The following is a 21,776-nucleotide window of genomic DNA, read 5'->3' on the forward strand; positions in this document are numbered from 1 at the left end:
TTCTGTAAAGGGCCAGATAGTAAATGCCTTTGGCTTTGGGGACTGTACCTTCTTCTGCACACTGACCCAGCTCTGTGGTGTGAGAGTAGCCACAGACAGTAAGTAAACGAATGGCCAGAGTTGCGTTCCATACACATATTTAAAGAACTTAGTGAGCCAGGCCAGGCCCATCTGTCATCTTTTGCCAATTCCTGTTCTAAAGCATTTCATGCTTCTCAGCGGTCTTCCAAAAGGTGTAGTTAAAACCCCTGAAGATGTGTTACAATTCTGTCCCTTTCGTGGAGCGGAAACACTGAATATTGGTCAGTGTGTTGAGTGCCACTTAAGAATGTTATTCTCGTTGGATGCAGTAATTCCATTTTGGGGAATCTATCCTAAGATGGTGTGGATATTTTTTTCTACACCGTTATTTGCCTCCGCATTATTTGCCATCTGAAAACCTGGGAAGAGCCAGCCATCAACAGTAAATTGTCTGCTCAGAATAATAGTGCAGATGCTGTGAGCGTGGAAGGAGCTGGGGTATATGAGAGAGGGACTGGCCGGGAAGGGCCCCGGGGTGAGGACCGTGGGCCCCTGACCCTGGCACGTGGGATGTGGGAGGAAGAGCTTCCTCCCCGAAGAGCTGTAGGTCTGGCTGGTGTGTTAGCTCAGGGAATTCCTGTAAGGAGCTGAGGGTGGAGGAGTTTGTTTATCCCAGAGTGGACGTTCCAGAGGGCACACTAGGAAGGACAGGAGCGGGGGGCTAAGAGGACAGAGCAGAGGTGACCAGGGTGGCACTCGTTTTGGCCCTAGCCAAAAAGAGCAGGATGGAATTCGTGGTGGGACCAGTCCAGTGACAAAACTGGAGACGAATGCATCCCCTCAACCCAGCGGACAAGGTGGGTGTGGGGAGTCTCTGGAGGAGTCTGCATCGGCCTCAGTCGATGGTGCGTCTCGGAGTGCCCTGGGAACCAGCCCTAGGAACCCAGACCCCGGGCTCTGTGGTGTCAGTAACAACACCTCTGTACTTCTCTACCCGAAGCCCCATCGTAAGTACACCCAACACCCAGTGGATAGAGAGTGACTCCTGGCCAATCACACCGGGACTCACCGCCGGGGCCTTCACACATTCTGCTGCTGCCAGATTTGTCAGAAATCCAGTTTGCACACAGCCTTCTGGGAGCACACGTGCTGTAGAAAGCTAAGCGTGCCTTCCTTCCCGAGGAGCCTGGAAGGGGTTCACTCAGCCCAAGGAAACTGGAGGAGCACTCGGAGAAGGGAAGCTGAAGCCCTGGCCCCTGGGGTCACAGCCACAGATGGCAGAAACCTGCTTTTCCATGTCCATGTTCTGCAGCTCATGTGCTCCGCAGTTATGACTTTGTCTTCAGGGCACGCTGTGAATTTGACAAACTCTGCCCCGTCATAGCTGAAACCCTTTGCCATCCTATCAAGGATAAAGCAAGTGACAGTTTACACTAAAGGGGCTGTGAAAGGGAGCCGTCTGTGAGAGAGACAGACAGGTGTCAAAGCTGGGGCAGCAGGGCTCCTCCCCCTCAGCCCACCCATGCCGAGCTCCCTGCAGACTGAGCATTGGGCCTCTCAGTGGAGTTGATCCTGGTGCACATGTCTTTTTTAAAGGCGTGCGATCAGTCGTGAGCACGTCCTGGTTAAAGATGTCGTGAGCATGATGGTGGCTCTGTTGTTTGTACAGCGCCCTGCAGAGCCCTGGGCCACGACGTGGGAGGGGCAGGCTGCTGCTGTGGTTGCTGAGGCGACAGCTGGAAGGGCAGTGGGTGCAGAGAGAGCCAGGCTCAGGAAGCAGGGAGCTGCAGGAGTGGAGGCAGGGAGGTGGCCACCTGCGCGGCACACCTGCTCTCTCTGCTCCCTCCCCTGCATTTGGAGCCCTAGGAGCTGGGGCTTGGGAACAGGCCTTCTTCAAGACCCTTTGCATTTCAAATGATAGAAACCCATTCAACTACTTATTGCAAAGGGGCGGGTCTCTGGCCACTGTCTTCATCTGCTTTATTTTTGTGCCTGGAACGTACCTCCACCTGACCACGCATCCGCCTGACCACGCATCCGCCTGACCACGCATCCACCTGACCATGCATTCTCTCCCAGCCTTTGGTTCTTGTTACCTGCTCACCAGCTGGAATATAATGGCCTTTGGTGCCTTTTTAGCTTTTTGTGCTTAGATCAGTGGCGAGCATATTGTGGGTGCTTAATAAATATTTATGAAATGATGGCAAGGTGACACCTTGGGTCCCTTGTGACAATAAGGAGTTATTCAGGCAGAGGGAAGGGTTGCCCAAGGCAGAGGGAGCTGCGGGGGAGGAGGCAAGAGCGGCCCCCGGGGAAAGATGAGCTGTGGACTGAAGGTAAGGGATGCTGGAGGTTGGGAGCTGGCGGGTCCCCGTTGGGGAGAGGCAAGTGGGCAGCGATGACCGAGACAGGAGAGATGGGGAGACAGAGACTGAGTGTGCAGGAGGTGAGGGAGAGGACGGCTCTGAGATGACGTCTGGAATTCTGGCCCCGGCTCCCTGAGGATGAAGCTACCTCTGCTGGTACCCGGGAGGAGCCATTGGGGTGTACAATCAGCGGCTGGCGGGTTAGGTCTGGGCCTGAGGAGGTGGAGGGGTTGGTGCTGGAGGTGAAGATGGAGGGTCCTTAGCACCCAGAGGTGACCCTCGAAACCTTACGTGGATAAAGTCACATAGGAGACGCTGAGGATGAGACGAGAAGTTGGCCAAGCGAGGCTCTGGGGCATGAGGGGTAGATGGGAGGCTCGGCAAAGCCGTCGGGGAAAACAGAGAGGCAACGTGTTTCAGATTTAGCGCTGAGGAAGTTGTTGGTGACCTTGGCGGTCTCCGGCATGCCGTGAAGTAGTGGGGAGAAGGCCGTCGAAGGGGCTTGAGGTGAGGCGGCGAGTGTAGACTGCCCTTTGAAGGAAACAGGCGTTTAGGATTGTACAGATTTCATCGCCCCGGGTGTTTCCTGCCAAAGAATGTTGGGAATTCCAAGAAACAAGCAGTTTGCGCGGCCCTGCTTGGGCTTTTCTGCTGAGCATTTGCAGAAAGCTCCCCCCCCCCTGCACCTGCACCCTCCCCCCCCAGTCAGAGGCAGAGGCTTATGTGTGTGTCCTGCTTTCTCTGTTAGGCCGGATCTTGGACCTGAAGACCGGGACGGTCAAGAAGGAAGGGCAGCAGTCGTCCATGCGGATGTGCATGGGCTCGCGGAGGTCCTTCATCTGCAGGATGAGGTCTGTCTGGGCGAGCGGTGGGCCACCCGGTGGCTGTGGTGGGCTTACCCCCTTCTGGTCTGCCAGGGAGACTCTCAGTGGGCTCAGCTACGGTCACTCACGCCACCTCGGGTTCACCCGGGTGACTCTCTTTTTGACTGCAGCACATGAGCCTGCGACTCCTTGGTCTGTCCTGGAAGGACCACCTCCTTCCTTCTCCCATTTTAAGCTGTCTCATTCCCCACATTCCTGGATTTACCTGTGAAGTGAGCGGCACTGCCGTCTGCTGGGGGATGACCTTCCCCTGCAACTGAAGCAGCTCAGTGTCAGCAAGACACTGGGCACAGTCGGGCAGAGGGCCACGCCAGCATCCTGGGCAGCAGGTCATAGATGGCCCCTGCCATCCGTGACCGCCACGCTAGTGCTGGCAGCTGTCCCAGGTCTCAGAGCATAATTAACTCGTCTCTTTGCTGTGTTGAACATTAAGATGGCCAGGGCACCACTCGTCATATAGTTGGGACGTGGAAAGGCACGTACCCTGTGGCCACACCGAGCAGCCATCAGAGCCGGGATGCTGAGCGGGTCATTGAAAAGCGAGGCAGAAAGGGTCCTAGCAGAGCGGGCGGTGGGACACCCCCGCATCCCCGAGGAGGGTCCACAGGAAGATCTGATTCTGTTCCGGTCGCTCCCTGTGTCCCCACTCTGTCTTCTGCCGTCAGCAGGCTTGCGGCTGTCTGGTTAGTCCTGGTGCCAGGACGTTGCAGGCGACGGGTGTTTCCCCAGCTGTGAACTAAAGCCCAGGAAGATACTTCTGTTCATCAGCTGGCAGCATCTGCTTTGCATAGATGTGTCTGCTCAGGCCTGAAGAGACACGGCTGCTATCATCACCCCCTCCCCCTGCTTCCTGAAAGCCACCCGGCTTCACGGCAGGACCGAGTTTGCCCAGCATCTCCATGAGTCTTTCTGTAGATCCCTAGCTTCTGGGCTGGGCCCTGAAACCATTTCCATGCACCTTGCCAACGGGGTCCCACTCTCCTTTCCTGCAGTGACCGTGTGACCTCAGAGCCATGCGCGCCTGCTTCTGCACTTTGGAAGGAAATCGGCTTAGGGCTCGCCCAGATACATGTGTTAGCATCAGATAAGGCCTGTCTCCTGGTCTGTAGCCTGTATGTTTTATTAATTCACCAGTGGCCTTCACTTACTCTAATGTATTTGTCGACTCTTAGGTGTGGAAATGCTCCGTTGGACCACCTCCCTCTGAGCAGATTAACCACCATGAGGAAAAGGTTCAGGTCAGTAGGGCTTTCCGATGGGTGTTTCTGGGCTGTGCTGGCAGGTAGCTGAGTGCACTAAGCTGAGGAGTAGCTGAACTTGTAGAGGGGCTGAGTGTAGAGAGGACCAGGAGACCCCATACATCAGGTTTCCGGGGCTGAGATGAGAAAGGGAGTTGGGTGGAATTTATTTTGGACTTTCAGACCATGTGGAAAGAGGAGAAACAGGGTAGTGGGAAGTCAAGATTTGAAACCACCAGGCGAACAAGTGACCCTAGTAGCTTAGATATGGAAGGAGCCGTCGGTGTCCTTGCCTCACCTCAGGGGCTGAAAGCAATTTCACAGATGTTCTACCTGTAGGAATGGCCTTGGCCCTGTGAAAGAGGGGGAAGCCCAGTATGCTGTGGTCCACTGCACGGGATATATCAAGGCCTGGCCTCCAGCAGGTAAGCAGAACCTGTGTACGTGTGTGTTCCAGGGAACTGAACACCCCTGCGAGCCGTTTCTGTGGTCTGTCACCCACAGCACTCTGCAGAATCCAAGTGACATTTAAAATGATAGTTTTGTCCAGGTCATTAGAGAAAACGCAAATCAGAACCTCAACAAGGTACCTCTTATATTCACTCGGATGGTTAAAATAGACCATAGCAAGTGTTGGCGAGGACCTGGAGTGATTGGAACCCTCATATGTTGCTGGTGGGAATGTAAAGTGGTGCAGCTGCTTTGGAAAACAGTCTGAGTTGCTCCAGATGTTAAGCACAGAGTGACCATATGATGGACCCAGCAGCTTCACTCCTAGATATGTACCTAAGAAAGTCGAAAACACAAGAAGAAATATGTATGTGGATGTTCATAACAGCATTATTCGTATTGGCCAAAAATGGAAACAGCCCAGATGTGCCCATCAACTGATGAATGGATAAATGAAACGTCATCTCTCCCTGCAATGAAATACAGCTCAGCAATAAAAAGGAGTGAAGTATTGTTTCGTGTTATCATGTGGGTGAACCTTGAAAACACCCTACGTGAAGGAAACCAGACTCAAAAGGCCACATTATTTGACTTTATTTGTCAAAACATCCAGAATAGGGAAATCCACCGAGACAGAAAGTAGGTTTGTGGTTTCCAGGTGAAAAATGGAGTATGACTGCTCATATGGACTGTGTTTCTTTTTGAGGTGACAAAAATGTTCTAAAATTTGCTGGTGATGATACTTGCACAACTCTGCAACTAAAAACCACTGAACTGTACACATTAAGATGGCAGATTTTGCCCTGGCTGGGTAGCTCAGTTGGTTAGAGCGTTGTCCCCGCCAAGCCACAGTTGCCAGGTGTTGGGCAAGGCTGTCGGGCACCAGATGTAGGCCAATCCCTTGTGTTCACAAGGGCGTGTGGGTGGGGCACCAGCAGGTACACAGGTGACTGCAGGAGTGTATGAGGCAGTCAGCACTGGGGACAGAGGGAAGAGTCCCTACCTGCCCCCAGGTCCAAGGAGGCCCCCGACCAGGCTGTATTGGCACTGCCTATTGGGACCCCGTTCCAAGATAACCGTCTCCTTCTTAATGCTTTCCTCATTCGAATTAATCACTGTCATTACACCAGGCAAGTTCCTCTTCCTGTTTCTGGCCTTGATGTGCTCTCTTTCTTACCACTTTATTTGGGCTCCACGCCTAGAACATCCCACGAGCAATTCTGCGATCATGGTAAGACTAAGTCATAGCGTCCTGTGGGTGAGCAGGAGGAGGCCGGGCCCAGGGTGCAGGCAGGGGCGACATCCACAGAGTCTGCAGAGGTGGCTCGGGGTAGGTCTCCGGAAGTCGCACGGGGTTCTGCACACTGTCGCGTGGACAGGGCGGCAGGGCCGTGGGACTTATTACGCATTAGGTCTTCAACAGCCGCCCTGGAAACTTGGCCTCAAGAGGAATGGTAGAAAGAGCCGGGGGTGTTTATCTTGGAGAAAGAGAGACATGAGTTCTGTCTTTAAGTATTTGAGGGGGTGTCACATGAAGGAGGAATTCATCTTACTTAGGTTAACTCCAGGAGGCACAATTTGGACAATTTGAACCAAAAGAGGAAAGTGGCCAAAACATAGATTTTAACTCCATGGGGAAAATTAAGCAAAGGATATGAAAAGGGTATTAAAGTGTGCGTGTATGTATATTATAATACACACACACATACAGGGTGTCCCAAAAAAATGTGTACACACTTGAATAATTTTAAAGGCAGTGTTTATTAAAATATATTTCGTTTTCAAAATGTAAGAGCTATCAGCTGTTAAAGTGTATATAGATTTTTTGGGACACCCTGTATATAAACACACACACTAAGCATTTGGGAACAACCCAGTCTCCTATTACGCATAACTACAAATTAAAATAATTTGATGCCATCTCCTCTTACCTATCCAAAAGCAAAAAGTAAAAAGACAAAATACACGGTGTTGGTAAGGCTCAGAAAAATGGACACTTTTATGTACTGTTGGTGGGACTGACTATAAGTCAGCATCAACCTTCTGTCAAATAGTTTTCTTGTGTGTATTAAATGCCTTAAGATGTGCATTCCTTAATATACAGGAATTCCATTTCTAGGAATTTATTCTAAGGAAAACTGAATTCACCTAAACTTTAATGATAGAAAACTGGTTCGAAGTAGCCTGGAACCATCTATTTCTAGAACTCCGGACAACCATTAGATAAGCTTGCTTCAGCGCCCACTTAGGAATGAGGCAAAGTACCAAGAAGTGTTAAAAACAGTAGCAGGCTATACAACATAAACACCAGGACACCAATTTTATTTTTTATTTATTTATTTTTTTAAACATATCTTTATTAATTTCAGAGAGAGGAAAGGAGGGGGACAGAGAGAGATAGAAACATCAACGATGAGAGAGTCATTGATCGGCTGCCTCCTGCTCGTCCCCTACTGGGGATTGAGGAACCCGCAAACCGGGCATGTGCCCTGACTAGGAATCGAACCCCGATCTCCTGGATCCTAGGTCAATGCTCAACCGCTGAGCCAGGCCCAGCCGGACACCAATTTTATTTTTAAATTATAAATGAATAGTGGGTCTACACACTAACATTGTATATAGAATATTCATCATTGTTATTTCTGTGTAGTAGATTATTGGTTCCTTTTTTCTAGACTATTCCTGCGTTTTCCAAATTCTTACATGAGTTTCATAGTCAGAGACAATGACATTTGTGTGAAATCAACCTAAGTTTTCTGGAGAGCATTCCAGACAATTGGATGGAGAGGTTTGCCCTGAATTTAGAAATTGTGGTTGGGGGACGAGTTGTTTGTTTCTTGGTTTCATTTTGTTGCGTTTAGTTGTTGCGTTTTATAAAGGTGGAGGTTCTGGAAAACAAGCCTATCTCCACACAGGATGCCCCTGGCAGGGTCGGAGCTCAGGCTCCCTGTTAATTCTGTTTCTTGATTGGCAAGTGCGTTCTTCGCACACGGAACACTCTCTGTGCTGATCATATAGACCTTCGTGCTTCGTGAATTTTCTCGGCCCAGTGCTTAGCTTGACCCGGCACCTAGTATGTGTTTTATGAAGACCGGAGGGATGGACGGATGGAGGGGTGAAATAAAGGAAAGAAGGAAGGGGCTCTTGCCTAGACAGAAGAAACAGTTGACCTAGGGGGATAGATCAGTGAAAGAATTTCTTGCCAGAATCTCCAAAGGCATTTATAGGATCCACTTTCCCGGAGATCTTTTAGGATGGTAGAGAGACCGTCCTCCGGCCGCAATGCGGGGGCTGAAATGAGGTCATTGGCACTCTTGCCCTACCATAAGGTCATGGGATTTGGAGCACTTGGGCCGTAACTCCCTTAATGCCTCAACGAAGGCTTGTAAAAGTCCATGAGGAATGCCATCCCGGCTTGCTCATGAGCTCAGGATCCTTAATTATAAACAATGACTTGCTTAGGAAGCATGAAGTTTCCCAAGCACCAGAGTTGCTAAAAATATCTGCAGGCGACCTTGGACATTTCTAAAGGTGACTAAAAGAGGCAGGCTTTATGGAGCAAGCAAGGGCCTTGTAAAAAGATTATTTGACAACCCACCTGCAGCACGCGTGCGCATTCCTGAGTCTGATAGCAGAGCGGACTGCACGTTAAAAGTAAACATCACGGAGTATTCCGATATATTCCAGAAGCCCGTCCTGTCACACTGTGGCCTCCCAGTTAGCCTCACAGCATTTTATTTTATTTTATTTTTAAATATTTTTTTATTGATTTTAGAGAGAAGGGAAGGGAGAGGGAGAGATAACCGTCAATGAGAGAGAAACATCGGTGAGCTTCCTCCTGCACGCCCCCCACTGGAGATTGAGCCCACAGCCTGGGCATGTGCCCCGACCGGGAATCGAACCCTTGACCTCACGGTGCATGGGATGCCGCTCAGCCAACTGAGCCACACCAGCCAGGGCAGCCTCACAGCATTTTATGGGGTTCATTACATAGGTTTCCTTCTAAGCATGTGGGGGTGTGAGTAAAAGAGGAGCCCCAAGGAGAGTTCATTCCCTTGTCTAACCCTTAATGGGTTTAGTTTGAAGAAATAAATACCTTATGTTTAGCATACTAGAGAAGACATCACCCGTGACCGGCTGTGTTTTATACTTCGTGAGGTGTGTGTTCAGTCCCCAGGAGACTCTGATGTTCTGAAGATGTTAGTGGCCTCCGGCCCATAGTCATTGCCCAGCACCTTGCACTTCACAGGCTGACGTTCAGCTTCGAGCCGGAAGTCGCTCCCATGACAGAGGCCTCTTTTCAAGTAACCACCATCTGATCCGCTTGGATCATCCGCTAAACATCCGTGGAAAATCTCTGGTTAACTGGCGATGGGTCTGCCCAGGACAGCCAGCAGCTGACCCAGGGGAGTGGCGCTGAGCCAGGAGCATGTTACCTCCCACGGGCACCATCTGGGTCAGGAAGGGGCCCGGTTGGTGGCGCCCTCGTGTCCCTTCTCGTTGGTGAGCCTGCTGCTTTTCTTCCCTTTGCTGCTCCAGTGCGCCAGAGGCCAAACTGCGGGGTTTGGGCTAGAATCGGCAGTGGCCAAGCCAGCACTCCTAATTCACCAGACAGCTCAGTCCTGCCATGAGCTCATCCAGAGTGGCTTGTCGAACATCGTGTGTTTGTTTTTCCTTCATCTGAAAATCTCCAAAAGCTGCTTGTCTGTGTGGAGGCCACCAACCCACAAGCCGTGCCTGGAGCCCTGCTGTCTCCAGCCCTTGGCCCACGATGCCTGCGCACAGCAGGCCTCGTTTCCCGCTCAGGGCCCCGCTGCGATGTCCTGGGGAGACACCGAAATCATGACCTTAGCTTCTGAGGTGGAGAAGGGAGGTGGGCAGGGTTCTGGCCTCCTTGGTCTGGGGCAGGGTGACGCCATTCTGATGTTTCCTCCAGTCAACACCTCTGAGCACCTGCCACGGCCCAGGTACTCTGCTGGGCTCTAGGGATCCTAGGGCGAGTCCCGCCTGGTGCCTGCCCGTGAGCTCACCGTTCACTGGAGGGGACAGGTAGATGAGCGGGTCATTGCCGAGCCCCGGGTCAGAGGTCGTAACAGAGGCACACACTCGGGGAGCACGTAGGAGGGAGACTCCAGCTGCTGGGAGTGTCAAGATTGGCGTCCGTATCGCTCGCTCTGGCCAACCCTCACTGACAGCCTAACAGGCACTGAGAGTAACATTCGAGCTGAAACATAAATGTAGAAAAGAGGAAGGAAGCCTGGCCGGTGTGGCTCAGGGGTTAGAGCATTGACCCACATACCAAAGGGTCACGGGTTCGATTCTGGGCCAAGGGCGCGTACCTGGGTTGCAGGTTTGATCCCCGGCTCCAGTAGGGCCTCCAGTGTGGAGGCAACCGGCCAACGTTTCTCTCTCTCTCCCTCCCTCCCTCCATCTCTCTCTAAAAGTCAATGGAAAAAATACCCTCGAGTAAGGATTAACCAAAAAAGAGGTAGGAATTTTGGTTGAAAAAATGCTTCAGAGGCATAGGGAATGGTGTGAGGAGAACAAGGGAGGTGTGAGAGTGACTGGTCTTCATTTGTGCCTGTTCGCCCTGTGTGGGCTCCACCACAGGTCCTTCACGCGCCTCACGCTGTAGGGTCCTCAGCCCTAACGAGGTGCAGGCACTGGCCGTAGCCCCACGCGTCCTCCACATCTTAGCTCATGTCTCAGCACCAGGGTGACCCCTTAAATAATTCCTTTCGGGAAGGGTGAGTGGGTGCTGACCTCATGTCCCCTGAATGTGTGACGGGCTCCCCCTGCGGCACTCGTAGGGCTGCAGGAGAGCCCTCGGGCCAGGGGTTCTCCGCCGGACTGCGGGGACGCAGCTCCGCCGCCTCTAGAAGCCCGTGCGGTGGAGCCGAGACCAGCTTTCCTTCTTTTCTCCCACGATGACTCATGTAGGTCGTTTTGGGTTTAGCCGTGGGATTCAGATGTTCACTCAGGTACGTCGAGGGTGGGGAATTTGTCCAGATTTTTCCAAGTGGCAGCTGCTTCCCAGCCTGCTCCGCTGACACCCGGGAAGCTCCATCTCAGTTTCTTGGATCTGTTCTCCCTGCCCCGGAGAGTTTGTCTCTTAATTTCTTCCAAATCCTTGGGGAGATTCTCAATCCCAATCTTCCAATCACAGTTCCGATGTCATTCTTTTGGCAATGACACTTTTCATCCGGACTCATTCCTTGCTGGATTAAGGTTGTGCCTTTTTCGTAAATATTGTCTCCATGCTAAGTAGTTGAATTTAGCCAATTTTTTTCTTTTTAGCTTTTTTGAACAGGGAAGGTTGCTATGATTCCTTAACTCACTCGTCTCTTTCTCACATGCTCGTGATTTTTTCCACATGGTTCACCTTAGAGAGGTCACCCTGTGGCTGTCCCTTGTCGAGAGTTGAGGACGGTTTCATCATTGACCACTTGGGTTCTCGTAAGGTCTTTCAGGCCATAACAGGGCAGAAGCGGAATGTTTGGCTTTACTGTTACCTGAGCAAGGTAACATTCACCTGCCTGGACCCAAGGGCCAGGGGTGAGGTGGGGAGGTGACTGAGGTCACAAGGAACTCGATAGGATGCACAGGCATTCTGCCACCAAACCCCTCCTGGGCGATGGAGGTTTGCTCTGCCTGGTGACTTGCCCACATTCTGTGCTAATCTCAGGCCACAGTAGCTCTAAGCTCATCAGGAGGTCCTGCTGGGGACCCTTCCACACAGGTCCCCTTCCTTCAGACACACGGAGTTGCGGCCCAGCGGCTTTTCCTCGATCCCATGTTGCCCAAACCCTACACCTGAGTATTTCCTCGCCGTTGCTGCCCTGTTAGTGGTAACCCATCCTGCTCTGGGACTCACCTGTACTTATCTCAGGCCATCATTGCTGCAGTGATTCATGGGGACAGGTACTTACTCAGGTGGTCTCCGTAGGCTCTTTTGAGCCAAAAGAACCTTTTGTACTTCAGAGCTCTGCTTTGGGGACCCGTTTCTTCTGGAGTCACCCGCAGAAACCCTGCAATGCAAGATACCTGCAGGCAGCATTTCCCCAAATATCTCCCGGGATCACAGCTCCCCAGAGATGCACCATGAGGAGGATCCCACGGTCAGCAATGTGGGGAATGTTGCCGTCTGGATTCCCCTGCTGGAGAACCCTGCTCCCAAGTCACAAGTTCAGTCAATTCTCTGCAGAGACCTCTGGTGATGAAACCTCTTTATCTTTGTTTTACCTACGTTTCCCAAATGTGTTTGGCCAAAGAAATATATATATATTTTGGTGCCTAAAACTTATTAGTATTCCTCGGGGAGGGCTTTGGAAGTGTGCTGTGAACGAGTGGCCCGAATCCCTCGTAGCAGAAGGCGGTGTTTTTTTCCCCTCTCCGCCTACATTTGGCGGAATGCAGAAAAATATATCTTCATTCACATGTGAGGATGTGAGTCCCAGGTCAGACTCCACCCAGCACGGCTGGACCAGGACCTTCCCTGCGGGTTTGCGCAGGGTGAACGTGAACCCCCCTCCTCCTGCCCCCCGCCATGAAGCACGAAGAAGCATGTCCAGCCAGTGCTGAGCTTCCTCCCAAACAGCAGTTTCTAGTTGCACTTGGTGTGCGTGTTGTTTCTGTTACTCGGGTTTCTTCAGACCCGGCTGGGAAGAGTGCTCCCAAAGAAAAGGTAATTGAAGGAAGGGCCAATGAGCTTGTGAAACCGGTCAGGGAATTGTTGAAATCTTGCTAAAATGGCTGGAATTATCCTGTCCCTATTAAAAATCACTTCGATAAATGTTGCTGTCCCTGCCAGGAAGCGTCCCCTCCCGGCCCTGGCGTCCAGCCCTGGCCGAGTGCCCCTCCCCGGCCCTAACACTAACCATATGGCACTATGACAGTCCTTCCCCCACCAGCTGCGAACACCGTGAGAGAAGCAGCCTGGTCCCTTTCAGGAAGTCAGGCGCTTAGTAGGTGCTCAGAAACTATGTCCCACTTGGCCGATCTCACGGCCAGGCTCTGACCTGGTGCTGGGACCCTCGGAATGTCAGAGTGAGAGAGCATGGCACCTTCCTTCGGGCCAGCCCCTCCTCTCCGTAGAGGACAACCTGAGCCCTATAGGACTCCGCATCTCGCTGACCCCTGCCCTGGACCACAGCCCAGACCCCACACAGCAGCCTGTGGCCAGGTGGAGCTCTGCGGCCACAGGAGGCCAACTCGGCAGTGCGGTGACGCCACCTGTCTCGACCAGGGCCCTGGACGCACTTTTAGCATCACGGTGAACACAGCCGCACGTGCCAGGCCCGTGCTGGAGGCCTAGCAGATACTTTCTTGTCTCGTGCAGCCTTACGGGGTGGGGCGACCGCTGTTCCCATGTCACAGCTCAACACTGTCCTGATTCCCGTCTCCCGAAGCTCACGGAGGCTGAGGCTTTGCGGTCGGTCGGTGGTGGCGTCGGGATTTCTCAGTCGGGCCTCCTCTGGTCATTTCACAGCCGAGCCCCTTTGTCACTGTCCAGCCACCCTGTCCCCACAGACTGTCCTCTCTCAGTGCTGGTTTCAGACATGATAATGCTTCCCCTGGAAAGCACTCTTTCCTGGAACCGGAGAAATCTTGTCACCGCTGTTTCCAATAGAAAGAAAAGTCCTCTGTGAGGTGCCCACAGCGCTCAGCTGGCGTGGTCAGGAAAATCCTCTCCGTGGCTCCGTGTGGTTAGGCCACAAGCCATGTTTTAAAAGGGCCCCGTGGCTGTCAGTGTGCTGTAGGGAGAGATGGGCGGGAGTGCTCAGGGACCTGGAACAGAAAGTTATTTTATTCTTGTATCCACACGCATTCTTTGTGTCCTGTATCCCTTCCTCACTGGATGAGCTGCTCACCAAAATGGGTTCTGAGATGCGCTTCGCAGCAAGAATTCACTAGTCTCAGACAGAATGAACGGCCCTGAAGTTGGTGACCGGGGGGAGCCTTTGAGGGTTTTTGAAAAGGGGCTCAAATGTGGCCAAGGCCGTGCTTTGGCGAGATGAAAGCAGTGACAATGTAGAATGCTGGTCCGAGGAGGGGAAAGAGTGGTGGGCGTGGGCGTGGGGAGGTGACACCGTGAGCGCCAGGAGCAGCAGGCTGTGCAGACAGAGGCAGCACTGGGGAGGGGACCAGGGGTCGGTGACCAGGGGCCTTCGAGACAGGAGCAGCCGGAACACAGAGCCCACAAGAGGTAGCCGATGGCCAAGGGCATGGGTCTTCGTCTGCAAACAGTGCAGTTCCCAAGGGCTGAGTAGAAGGAGCTCAGCTGGGAACTGGTCAGCCTGAGGTGGCGAGGGCAGGTGGAGGCGCACCCTGAAGAGCAGAGCGGAGAGGAGCCAGGTGCGATGCTGGTGAGAGCCCAGGGCCACCCAGGGCCAGGCTATGGTGAGTGACGAGTGACACGGGAAGTCCTGGAGGAGCTATAGGTGCCAGCCAGCCCGCAGGCGCCCCAGGTGCCCCCAGGTGCTCCTAAGTCCCCAGGTGTCCCAGGCAAAAGTACTGTGATGGGAAGTTGGAAGTAGTGGTGTCGCCCCAAAGCCCCAAAGCAGGGGTAGGTGATAGGTGGATCTGCAGACACAGCCCTACCTTCTGGGTGCCCGCTGTGCACACGTGAGGATTTGGCTTCTAGAAGCTGGAAACGGGGGGGGGGGGTGTGTGAAACCAGCCAATGGGGCATGTCATTGTACCTCTGGACTTTTTGTCCCTGAAAGCTGAAAATAGCAATGCAATAGCTAAGGCACAGAGAGGGTTAGAGGATCTGTGTTCTGTTGTTTCCCTTGGAGAACCGCCCGCGGCTTTCCATGGAGAGGCACCCGCCCCTGTCAGGGAAGGTGACTCGGCCTCAGCCCGGCAGTGGCCCCCTCCTCTCATCACCAGGGTGAGGGGGGGCTGTCCCACTCCCTCGGTCCTTCCCGACATCCGTCTGCTCCTCGGTGCGGCTCTCCTGTTACAGCCCCTTCGCCGACTCTGTGTACCGATGACGATTTACTGGAAACGAAGCGCTATCTTCCAAGTCCAAGTTTACACAGAAAATGCTCATTTACAACTTCAGGAAAGAGGAGGCGCATGTTAATTTTCGTGATTTAGTGGCTGTTTATTTGGAAAGGCTTATTGCATCCCTGCCAGACGTTTTAGGATCCAGCCTCTCTTGCCATCGGGTGCATTTTCTCTCCGTTTGCAGCTCGGGGCAGAGTTCTGAAGCCTGAGTTGTCCAGCAATGCCAGCGTGTCCCTGGCATCCTGAGACAATTCCCCAGGTGCGGGGAGCCCACCTTTTATAAGTGCCACAGCATCGTGCACCCCTTTTTATCATCATCATCATTGTTACACAAAATCCATCCTCAGAAATGTAGAAGATCTATACAATCTTGAAAAATGAAATAAGATTAACCCATGAACCCATTATTCATGTTTTTAAAATTTATTGATTGATTTGAGACGCGGGGGGAGGGGCACATCGATCTGTTGTTCCACTTAGTTGGGCATTCCTTGGCTGCTGCTTTTATGTGCCCTGACTGGAGATCGAACCCGCAACCTTGCCATATCGGGATGATGCTCTAACCAACGGAGCCACCCAGCCAGGGCCCATAAACCCATTTTAAAAAATTTTGAAGTATATTGTGATGAACTAAAAAAGGCAAGGGTCCCTTCCTACCCCAGTCCTGTCTCCAAGAACCAGTTGGTAACAGCACAGTGATTGTTATGGTCTTTATTTGTCTCTTTGTTGACAGGTGAGTGCAATATGTACATAACCTGCAATGCCCACCCACAGTTCTTACTGAAATTTCTTTTACAATGAAATCTTTTGGCCACATTTTACAAATGCATGACCGAATCATTTACATTTCGTCTTCCTTAAATTCCTCTGCCTCGCCCACACATGCAGGTGACTAATGCACCATGAAATTATCAAAAGACATCCGGCAGAGAGAGGGGTAGGAGGGGGGCTGGTTCCTTGGCCCACATCCCAGACCCAAGGGGTCAACGGTGGATCTGTTTTTCCGATCACCTGAGTAAGATCACGGTCACCTTCACCCCTTTTCCACTCGTCATGGGCATGCTGTGCGTGACACTGGCATTTCTCATTTCAGGAATGACTATACCCGAAGAGGACGCCGATGTGGGACAAGGCAGTAAATACTGCCTGGTGGCAATCGGGAGACTGCAGGTGAGAAACCTCGTGGCCTTTTCAATCTCAGCGAGGTCTCAGCATGACCACGAGCAGCCTGCAGGTTTGGGCACCTCTTCTGCCCTGTGCGCTCAGTGCGGGCTCCGTGTCTCACTCTGGGATAAGGTGAGGCTGGATCTGGGAGCAGAGATGGGGCTGGGAGCTGGGAGCTGGGAGCTGCAGACTTCTCGCCTCGCCGCAGCCCCAATCAGTCTGTCCCCCATTCTTGTGCCACTTACTGCAAAGTTGAACCCTGCTGACATCATACCTGTTGAGTCACCTTGGATGTTTCCTCGTGGTCTGCAGGACAAAACGAGCTCCTCGTACCACCTCACCACTCCCATCCCCGCCCCCGCCCTGCCCTGTTCCCAGGCCACACCGCCCCCTCTCACAGCCCAGGGTGCACATCCCCACCTCTGCCCCCGTGCACAAGCTCTTCTACCCCGCCTCTCCTGTTCCCTTTCTTCTTTCAAAATCCTTTTTACTTCCTGTTTACTCCTTTGAAATCCAGCTAAAATGACTCCTCTGTTTCAGTCAAAATTCACATTCTCTCCCCCTGCACTCCTGGCATAGGGTTCATTCTCTGTGGTTGTTTACTGAGAGTCAGTTCCAAGTGCCTGCCCCTTCCCACAGCTCCTAAAGGGCAGCGAGTGTGTCTTTTTAATCTTGTAGAAACACTAAATATGCTGAATAATATGTCTGAAGGGCCCTGACTCAGTGTCTGGCTCACAGTCACGGCTCCGTCAGCGCAGCTCTCGCTGTCCCCGTGACACTGAGCGCCTCCCCTTATGGGAGGGGGGCGCGGTGCACAGGACCCTTGCTGTTCACGTCCCAGTTCCCCAGGTCTCACCATTTTCAGACAGATGAATAAGCCATGTTGATCACGTATGATAAACATGGGTTATTCCTTGCAGATGGGTGAAGAAAGGCTACTTGGATAAATTCCGTCCGCAGATGTTGACTTTCTAAATATTTTGACCAGTTGCTTGGACTCCTTTGCCACCCTTGGTAAAGGGCAGGTGGGAAGAGGGGAGGGTGTTGACGTTTCTCAGCACAGGCCATGTGCTGGTGTTTAACCTGCAGGCTCTTTGGAGCCTCACAACCACCCCGTGAGAGTACAGGCTCCCTTGTTCCCACGGAATGATCAGGAAACTGAGGCTCAGAGATGGAAGGGACATTGTGGCCTCTGTCACTGTTCATCTAAGGGGTGATCCGGGCTATCAGCTCATTTTAGACTCATGGTGCTAACACCGTGGAAGGATCTGTGAACCTCAGTCCATGTGGACTACACCCATTCTCTGTCTGTCACAACCTGCTCTGCATGGGTTTCCCTCTCCAGGTGACCAGCTCTCCCGTGTGCATGGACATGAGTGGGATGTCGGTACCCACGGAATTCCTGTCCCGGCACAACGCGGACGGGATCATCACCTTTGTGGATCCGAGATGCATCAGTGTGATCGGCTACCAACCCCAGGTAGGTCCTTCTGAGCTCACAGCCATTGGTAAAAGATCGAACTTCCTCAAAAAGTCCTCATTTCCTTTGTTGGACATACGACACGGTCACGGTGTAGAGCACACGGCACAGAAGCCCGTGTCCCTGCCTGGATGGAGCATCGTTCTTCCAAAGCAGGGCCGGATGTCGGAGGCAGCTGCTCCCCTTAAAGCTGACCCCCCACTCTTTGCCCTGGCCACTCTCTTATCTACCCGATTCCCACAAAGCAGAGTGATGGTGCTCCGTGCGCAGGGGTTCATTGCGATCAACACCGCACAGGAAATTTCCTTCTTGGAAGCATATGAACGTGAAAGACTGAAAGGTCTTGAGGTCAAGGTTCCACTTTGTTCTGCCTAAGCCCCTGTTTCTCACAGGCATTTAGAACCTGCTTTTTTTTTTTTTTTTTTTTTTTTTTTTAATATATCTTCATTGATTTCAGAGAGAGGAAGAGAGAGGGAGAGACAGAGACAGAAGCATCAGTGATGAGAGAGTCATTGATGGGCTGCCTCCTGCACGCCCCCGACTGGGGATCAAGCCCGCAACCTGGGCATGTGCCCTGACTGGGAATTGAACTGTGATCTCCTGGATCGGCCACGCCGGCCAGGCTGGAACCCGATTTTATAGGGGGCATGTTCTCAGGTCTTTGTTCTAGACCTTTCAAAAAAAAGAAGAAAAAAAGTCGGTGTCATGAGAAACACACAAGACAGGAGAGATTGTTCCAGATTAAGATAAAGCAGAGATGTAAAGTAACAATATGCGATGGGAGAGCCCTCATTGGTCCTCAGCATGGAGACAAGTGGGTGTCACCCACATGTGGGAGGCAACTGAGGAGACGTTCATGTGCGTGGACCATTGGGTGATTTTATTGAAACTCTAGGTATAACATAGCATATTATGGTTTTGTAAGATAGTCTCACTTTTATGAGATACGTGCTTTTCTGTCTCAATTTAAAATTCCCAATAAAAAGCATTTAAACAAAAGAGAAAGAAAAAGGTCTTTGTTCTGAGGAGCAAAGTGTAGGACACATCCATCGGGGTCTTTTAATTACATGTATATTTTAGAACTAGAAACCGTCCAAGCTGAAATAGTGGAACCATTCGTGTAGTTCTAAGATCTCTAGATTCATGAGGGTCTTGGATGGAATGACAGAGACAACTCTGTTTAAAAATTTGCCATGACCTTTGATGGTGGTGCTTGTCCAGCCCGATCTGTCTACCCACTGGCACCTCCCACAAGCATCTAGATGGTTCTTGGCACAGAGATGAGACTTCCTGCCCACAGTCACTGTCAGCCCCACCCGCCCACCCCCGGGTCACTTGCCGATTGGGTCCAGATCAAGGAGTTAGTTTAGGTCCTTGGCCTGTTTCAGACACTTCCAACTGGACCACTTTCCAGAAACATTAGAAGTTTCCTTTTGGTGGTTTATCTTATTGTGGTTGGTGTCCTTTCGAAAGACACTTTTGTTTTGGGTTAATGCGAGGTCCTTTGAATAAAACACAGACGGCCAGTGAAGGGAGATAGTAAACAGGCATTTAACCAGCACAGTTATTTTATGACTGCAGCGTCTCTCCAGCCGCAGGAGGGCTACAGTTTCCACGTTTAAACAATTTTGGTTTTCCTGGGCCACACATCTGCTCTCTTGCTATTGCCTCGTTCCTGTGTTTATTGACATATCTTCATTGCCATTTGCGTCTCCAAGGCAAAGAAAAATAAAATCTCATTCTGACGCTGCAGACCTGGGCCTTACCAGAGTTAGACGTTGGAGCTGACGATGCCAAAGGGGCTTGGGCTTCGGTCCAGCCGCCAGCTCCATGGTGGCGCCAGGGGGAAGTTTTCATCTACTTTTCCCCCTCTTAGGATGGGGTGAGCTAGAGACGAGAGTGGAAATGAACAATGTTGTCTAACAGCAATATGTAAATTATGAAAGTGGGGTGTGGGATTATTAAAGCGCCTTTCTTTCTGTAGGATCTTCTAGGGAAGGACATTTTGGAATTCTGCCACTCCGAGGATCAGAGCCATCTTCGCGAGAGCTTTCAGCAGGTACCGCCGATGCCATTGACGGGGTGTGTAGGAGCTGGGTCCCCGTGGACGTGGCCAGCAGGGTGTCGGCCCCACGATGTGCCGGGCAGTCAGGGCGTTGCCGTGAAGGAGCTTGAAGCCTTGTGGGGAGAACAGACCCGTGAGGAAGGAATTACAAAGTCATAGAGAAGAACAGGGGATGGAGGGGGTCACATAGAGGCAGGCCAGGCTCCTGGGGGCGGGGTGGGGGCGTGGGGATGGTTCCTGATGAATGAGTGTGGAAGAAATCATAGGACATCTGGACTGAAGGGCAGCACCACACACACAAAAGAACGTGGTGTGTTGGGAGAGTGATAAGTGTTTGCTGATGGCCAGCTCGTGGGGAGGGTATCGGTGGTGGTCAAGTGGAACTGGTGTGGCCGGGCTCTCATGGACCTCAGATGCCAAAGAGTTTAAATTCTCTCTGAGTCACTTCAGTGAGGATCCCTTGAGTTTAAGTGGAGCAGTGTTTTCGAGAAACAATTTTGGCCGCCCAGGTGTGCAGAAGGGATAAATGTGGGAGGTCACAGGAACAAGACCTATTGGGGGTTGTTCTGATTGCGCAGTGAGGGGTGCTGAGGCCGGAGGTTGGCAGAAGCGGGGGCATCGCAGGAGGAGGCAGCGTGAGGAGGCCGTTGTTGTCTTAGCGACGCTTTGGGGAGAGAATTGAGGGTGACGGTGAAAGTCTCAGCGGAAGCCCTTCCCCTGTGACTGCATTGTGATCATCGTTATTATTAGCTGCTGTTTACTGAGCACCTACTATGTGTCAGCACGATGGAAAACCCTTCTGCATAAACTGCCCTGGATCTTCGGAGCACCTGGTACCTCCCGAGCCCAGGTCAACTGTGATGAGAGAGACAGCAGATTCCTCAGAGGGCCCCGGCGTCCCCCTTGGCCCCAGGAAAGAAAAGAACCGATGCCGTCAGAACCTGGTTGGTTTTGAAAAGGAAAGGAAGGAATTTGACATCTGATCTCTCCTGGCATCCAGCTTCAGTAACTCCTGCGCTGTGAGCGGCCACCCCATCCCTCAGGTGGGAGGCGAAGGCCAAGCAGCAACTCCCAGAGCCGAGACCTGGCCGGTGTCGCAGGATCAGCGGGCCGCGGCCCAGCAGCCGTGGGACATCCCAGAGTGCGCTGGCCTGGGCCCCGAGCCTGTGTTCTCTGGGCTCCAGCCACCGGCAGCAGGGTGGGCAACAATGTTGATAAAGGGAAGTGGCTTATTTTTACAAAATCGCGGAGGGAACTGGGTCGGCCCTTGAACTCTGGATGTAAACAAAAGCACTGAATGGCCCAGATCAAGTGCGTGCGGAATGTGAGTTTGGTGGTGACCACACGCCCGCCTGGGACCCGGAAACCTGAGTCCAACTTCCAGATCCCTGTCACGGTTTACCTAGAAGTCAGACGGAAGAGGGTCCCTCCCATCCCTTTGTGCTCAGATGCCTTCCATCACCGTGGAGAGCGTGCGAGGCCAGGCTTCAGCCTCGCCTTTGCTGTCTCAGATCTTAAGTCACCCCTGAACTAGCTCCAGCCTGCTCTTGAGGCCTGGATGTGATACCTGTGATACCATTGTAATAACCTGCTCCTTATTAACAGGAAAGGAGTAAAAGGAAGACTAAGTAATATAGGCGTGCCATTTTTACAGATTTGCTAATTTAACACTCTTAGGTCTATTCCCCGCTGATCAATGGGGGAAGGAACTGGACAAAGGCAATGTGGACGAATGCCCAGTAAGGTCTGAGTGGCATGGGAAGGTGCCTACCTGTCTGTCAGTCAGTCACACCTGGGAGCAAGTCAGTGGCCAGAATAGGCATGGTCACTGCAAGGGTGCAAAACCTAAATATTTAAACTTTTAAAGAAAGGAAGTTTCCTCTTCTGGTTTTTACTCTCTCGGCTCTTGGCCTTTGGCCCTCTGGCTCTCTTGGGGCTCTCATGAGTGCATCCCCTGCATTTGGCCACATGGCCCACAGCCATGTGGGACCCACCCAATGGGCTGATGGACTTTAATTAGCCTGACCACTGAACTGGACCCAGCTGCAATATGGAACAGAAGCTCTGAACACTGGCCTTCCTTTTGGCTCTACTGGA

The 21,776-nt window shown here is 52.2% G+C and overlaps 1 protein-coding gene across 4 annotated transcripts in view; it reads left to right on the forward strand.

Moving 5' to 3' along the window:
• The window catches only part of ARNT2 (aryl hydrocarbon receptor nuclear translocator 2), a 75,312-nt gene that overhangs the window by 38,611 nt on the left and 14,925 nt on the right, over positions 1-21,776 (forward strand). For all 4 annotated transcript variants that reach the window (XM_081124658.1, XM_081124656.1, XM_081124657.1 and 1 more), the window contains exons 6-11: positions 3,136-3,238; positions 4,444-4,509; positions 4,849-4,934; positions 16,064-16,140; positions 17,480-17,614; positions 19,599-19,673. In XM_081124658.1, coding sequence (XP_080980784.1) covers positions 3,136-3,238; positions 4,444-4,509; positions 4,849-4,934; positions 16,064-16,140; positions 17,480-17,614; positions 19,599-19,673 — 542 coding nt within the window. The remainder of the gene's footprint in view (positions 1-3,135; positions 3,239-4,443; positions 4,510-4,848; positions 4,935-16,063; positions 16,141-17,479; positions 17,615-19,598; positions 19,674-21,776) is intronic.

Source organism: Miniopterus schreibersii (genome assembly GCF_964146895.1).
Source record: "Miniopterus schreibersii genome assembly, chromosome: 22".
NCBI classification, from domain to species: domain Eukaryota; kingdom Metazoa; phylum Chordata; class Mammalia; order Chiroptera; family Miniopteridae; genus Miniopterus; species Miniopterus schreibersii.